The 5,150-nt window shown below is 61.8% G+C and overlaps 1 protein-coding gene across 2 annotated transcripts; it reads right to left on the minus strand.

The window, feature by feature from the left end:
• Positions 1 to 6: 6 nt before the first annotated feature.
• OTX1 (orthodenticle homeobox 1) lies at positions 7 to 4,917 on the minus strand. 2 transcript variants are annotated; one of them, XM_006778548.2, is made up of 4 exons: positions 4,710 to 4,917; positions 3,036 to 3,236; positions 2,000 to 2,151; positions 7 to 735 (listed from the first exon to the last, which is right to left on the minus strand). In XM_006778548.2, exons 2-4 carry the CDS (start codon positions 3,130 to 3,132, stop codon positions 88 to 90), a joined length of 897 nt encoding a protein of 298 aa, XP_006778611.1. In that variant the 5' UTR covers positions 3,133 to 3,236; positions 4,710 to 4,917; the 3' UTR covers positions 7 to 87. The 2 variants fall into 2 exon arrangements, with proteins under 2 accessions (XP_006778611.1, XP_006778612.1); XM_006778549.2 differs by lacking the exon at positions 4,710 to 4,917 and adding an exon at positions 3,902 to 4,613.
• Between the last annotated feature and the right edge of the window lie 233 nt (positions 4,918 to 5,150).

The raw sequence follows: 5,150 nt of genomic DNA on the forward strand, positions 1-5,150 counted from the left end.
AAAGGCGGGTGCAGCAGCAGCAACAGGACGGGGGCCTCAGGGAGCGTAGGTAGTTTCGTTTCTCTTCCTCCTCTCCCACTCCTGGGCTCACAATACCTGGAACCGCCACGAGGCTTGGTCTTTATAGTCCAGACAGTCGGGCGAGTTGAAGTTGAGTTTCCAAGCAGAGGAAGCTGCGGTGGCGCCAGGCTCCTTGTAATCCAAGCAGTCGGCAGAGTTGAAGGCGAGCCCTGAGCTGCCATAGCCCTGGTGGTGGTGGTGATGGTGGTGGTGGTGGTGGCCGGAGGACTGGCTCAAGGGGTGGTGTGCGTGGGGATGGTGGTGATGGTGGCCCGCCATGGAGGATGGTGCCATGGGGCTGAGCTGGTGCGGGTGGTGGTGCGAGTGCATGGGCGCCAGGTAGGAGCTGCAGTCCACACCGCCGAAGTAGGAGGAGGAGGGCGCGGGGTAGCCCTGGCCAGAGCTGCCGCCCTGGCCGTAGGACATGGGATAGGAGGCTGCAGCCGAGGCCGCGCCGGCCGCTACCGAGCGCTGCATACACGAGGCGTTAGCGCTGGAAGCCGAGCTCGAGGACGAGGCGGAGCTGGACACAGCGGGCGGCGTGAACTGGCCGCTGCTTTCGGAGCCCGAGCTCTCACGCACCGGGGACGACTTCTTCTTGGCCGGGCGGTTCTTTGTCCCGCTCCCGCTCTGCTGCTGCTGGCGGCATTTGGCACGACGGTTCTTGAACCAGACCTGCAGCGGGCCGGTCGGGGAGAGTGTGTCAGTAGGCGAGTAGAGCTTGCTGCTCCCCGCCCCTGGGGCCCACCACCCCGCCTAGGATCACGCCTCGAACTCCTACCGAGGCCTCTGCCCCTCCCCATCTCTAGCCCGGCCAGCCCCTGCCCCAGCCCCAGCCTTCCCAGCTCCTCCGCCCGCCCCCATCCTACGGCTCAAAGACCCTCCTCTGGCCAAGTAGGGATGTGGACACATCCCCCACCCCCGCACCCCCGGAGCAACTCTGCCCTAGGGTGGAGCATCTGCGTGGGTCCAGTCACAAGTCCAGCCATCTCTAAACTGCTGCTGTGGTCTGTTCCCAGCAGCCCGTGTACGTTGGGAGGCCCTGTCTTCTAGGGCTAGAGCGCAGGAAACAGCGGAGAGGCACGGAGCAGGCCGGGAAGTGTGGGACAGTCACCAAGTGTGAGGTCTGAGCCAGTGGGCCGGCAGGAGGCCCGGGGTGGGCAGGGCGAGAATTGGGGTGAGAGTAGGAGCAAAATGAGGAAGCTGAACAGAGGCAGTACTGGGAGACTAGGGAAGGAAGCCTCGGCAGTGTCTTTGGGCTTCTTGGCTCCGAGTGGGGAACCTAATAGTACAGTCAGTCGGGAAGCTCTCACTCATCTTGGAAGGCCCTGGAACTTGGCATTGCATTCCTGGTACTTTCTCGAGACTCCGAGAAAAGAAGGCGCGATAAAAGGCTCCCGAGGAGAGTTCTGAGTTATAATCCAAACAATATTTTTTTTCGGGGCTCTTTCATCGCAAAGCCCAGAGCCCGGTTTTGCATTCGGCATCTTCTTGTGGCAAAGGAAGCGTCTGATTAAACTGGCACTACCCGCGGAGCCAACTCCCAGATAGGGCACCAGACTCCAGCCAAGCACCACTCTTCTACTGTCAGGATTCCCGGATTGCAAGGCCAGGGCGAGGCAGAATTCAGGACCCTGAAGGAATTGGGGCAAGTGTGGGACCCTCAGGGCACTTTACCTTCGGAGCCTCTTTGTTCTCCCGCAATCCTAAAAAGGACCTTTGATACCCAAAGCGCCCTGGGGCCAAGGGCCGAATCCAGGGCTCTAAGCTAGTTCCTTTAACTCTGTCCCCTCTTTCAGGCTCAGGACCAGAGTGGGGGTAGGGGGTGGGGGTCTGGGAGGGGCCGCCCAGTCTGTAAGCCCGCCCCAAAACCAGACCCCAAGCCCTCCACCACCAGGCCCAGCACCCCTATCCTGACCTGGAGCGCCCGCGTGCGCACCTGGACTCTGGACTCCGGCAGGTTGATCTTGAGCGCCACCTCCTCGCGCATGAAAATGTCAGGGTAGCGAGTCTTGGCGAAGAGCGCCTCGAGCACGTCCAGCTGCGAGCGCGTGAAAGTGGTGCGCTCCCGCCGCTGCTTCCGTGGAGTGGCTGAGGGGACACGCGGAGGCGCCTCGGGTCAGCGGGGGCCGCGAGGACCCGCGCCAGAGGACGCGGACAGGCCCCTGGCAGGCCCTGAGCGAAGACATCGTAAAAGGAAGCCGAGCTCCCAGCAAAAGAGGCCGAGCCAGAGAGGCCACAGGTGGTAGGAAGTGCATGTGTGTGACCATGAGCCACTCTCTCCAAGGCTCCGAGGCTGCCCCCTTCCCTAACTCTCAGAGGTTAAGAAAGGAAGAGAAATTATGCAGTCTCCCTTCTTACACACACACACACACACACACACACACACACACACACCAACAAACTCCCTGGCTGGAGGTTGGGGAAGGGGTGCAGAGACACCACCTGGAAAACACTTTTCGAGGGAATAAATGGGAGCGAAAGAGTGGGAGCTAGAAAAGAAAGCCAGAATCCGGCTCAAGCCTTCCACAGTTGGTGCAGACAACTGTCTGGAGGACAATTTAGGGAGAGAGAATCCCCTTTCTCAGCGCAGCCAGTTGCTTCCTGGAAGGACAGCTCTGCTCCTCCTGTCAGGGCATGGCGAGTGTCTAGATTCCTCATTCAATGTCGGGGAGGAAAGGAAGAGATTCACACATGCACACACCAAAAAAAGCCACCCAGGGGAAACGAATCGGGATGCAGGTGGTGGGGCCAGACAGGAGACAGGTGGCGGTAGGGCCCCGCCCCATGTACACGTTGCCCTGTTTCCACTGCCCTGGCCCACCTCACCGACCTGCAGCGTGCCCCTGCATTACAAACAGACCAGGCAACCGGCTCCCTGGACCGGCTCAGCAACAAAGTGTGTGCTCAAACCCAAGAGGCTGGGGGTCCCCAAGATTTGCAGGAACTGGGGGTGGGTGGGGGCTGGTGCTCACCCGGATAGCCCACGGAGGGGTGCAGGAGGTCCATGGCGGGCCCAGCCAGGCCCAGCCCGTTCATGCCATATGGGGGTTGTTTGAGGTAAGACATCATGCTAACAGCCGGGTGAAGGCGCCCCGACGGATCCAGGGGGCCAGGCGCAATGCGGGGCTACCACCGCGCAGTCCTTCAAGCTCTGTTGGGTCTTGGGGCTCGGCCTGTGGAGACAGGAGACACAAGGGAAGAGTCATTTGTAGCCATCTCGGCTTCCTGGTCTTGTCAGAGGCAAGGAGCCACGGGGTGGGGAGGGCACACAGGCTGTGGACTGCGCGGGGCGGTCAATTCGGCTCTACAAGGCCTTAGTCCAAAGACCAAGACTTCCTCAAAAAGCAAACTTTTCTGGATTGGCGTCACCTCTTTTCGTGCTTGAAATGGGCCAAAGACTCGTAGGGCATCGCTAGGAGTGAGGAGAATTTAAAAGCTGGACTACGCTGGGAGGTCGGAGTCTGACCGCGGGGTGTGCGAAGTCCCAAGTGTAGGCAAAATTCTAGCCGGGGGAGAGCCGGCCCCACATGGCACAGCAAATGCGCACTGGGCCCCGCTGCAGGCGCCCAGAGGATGAGGGGTTGTTTCATTCTGTTTGAAATGTTTTAGGAGGCGAGACTAAAAGATAGAGATTACAGAGAACCAAGGTGAGGCGCTAGCAGCACCTGGGCCTCTCCCAGACGCGAGGCGCACGGAGGAGAATGCGCTTCTCCAAAGGACTCAGCGGCTGGTGCGGGCCCCAGAGCCCACAGCCACCCCTCCAGCTGGCCTCTCTGTGCTTCGCCGCTGAAAAATTGCTCCCCCGAAATTCCACTGCACCCCAATCGCGGTTACTGACCCAGGTCCCCCCCAGCCGGCCAGAAGACGCAGAAGGGGCCACTGTGGCCTCGGCGGGTCTAAGACACGGCCCCAGGTTAGGGGTGCCTCGTCGGAGCCGCAGGCCTTTCTTCACCAACTCAAGCGGTCCTTCTTTCTACCGGGTCCTGGTGTGGACAGTGGGGTCGGGGCGGGGACTGTGCCCCAAAGGATCTGGCAGATTTGGGAGGTTTGAGGGCATCAGGTCCCGTGCGCTCTCTGCCTACCCTACCAGCTGAGCCCGCGGCCCCAGCACCCTGTCCGCGCCGGAGAACTAGGCCTCGGCGGCGTCGCTCGCGCTGACCCGGGCTGGAGGGTCGAAGCTTGGCTTCCCCAGTTGCCCCGAACCGGAGGCACCGCTCTCGGGGGTCAGGAACTGGCGTGGATCAGGGCCCTAGAGGACCTGTCGCTTCTCCGAGCTTTTCGGTAACTCCACGCAGGCCTGGGAGCCGCGCTAGGGAGTTCCAGGGTAAGAAGTTGGAGCCAAACAAGCCTCCCGCTCCTGTCCTTGGGGACCCGCGGCCTGCGCTGGGGAACCCAATTTGCAGGGAAGGGGATGAAAAGGAAACAGCCGGGGCTCCTGGGCCACGAGGACTTTGCTAGGCTGCGGCGTGAGTTTCAAAGACTTTCTTCAAACTTAGCACTTCAGCTCGGTTTCTTCGGAGGAGGCGGGGGCGCGGGGCCGCGGCGGATGCCGGGACCTGGGAAGCGGGGGCCCGTCCGAAGAGGGGGAGGCGAGAGCACCCCGCGTGTTTTCAGAGCCCAGGGCGGCCCCGCGGCTTCCTCCTTACCTGCCCTCAGCTGCCGGGACTGCTCACCATCTACTTCGCGCCCTCACCGACCCGCCAGGCAGCCAACCTGCAAGACAGAGCAGCAGAGGAATTCGTTACCCGCCGGCCTGGAGGCTGTCCCGGACCCCCGGGTTTCTTTCTTTCCCCAACTTCCCTCCTCCTTCCTCTTTCTTTCCACTGGCTTTGTGCCTGTCCCTCCAGGTTTCACTTTATTGCACAGACACTGTTTGCAAAGCCCTACACGCTCCCGAGACAGACGCTACCTCGCCCGGGACCACGCCGAGGGGCCTCGGGGGAAAGTGCGGGGGGGAAGGGGCAGAGGTGGGGGTGACTCGCAGTTGCCCCTGCAGTCCCGGTGCAACGTGGAGGCGGTGGGGCGGGGGCGGGGGGCCTGGGGAAGTCCTGCAGAGGCACTTTGCAAACTAAATAAATCAAGCGATT

The sequence above is a fragment of the Myotis davidii genome, unplaced genomic scaffold (assembly GCF_000327345.1).
Source record: "Myotis davidii unplaced genomic scaffold, ASM32734v1 scaffold6, whole genome shotgun sequence".
Lineage (NCBI taxonomy): Eukaryota > Metazoa > Chordata > Mammalia > Chiroptera > Vespertilionidae > Myotis > Myotis davidii.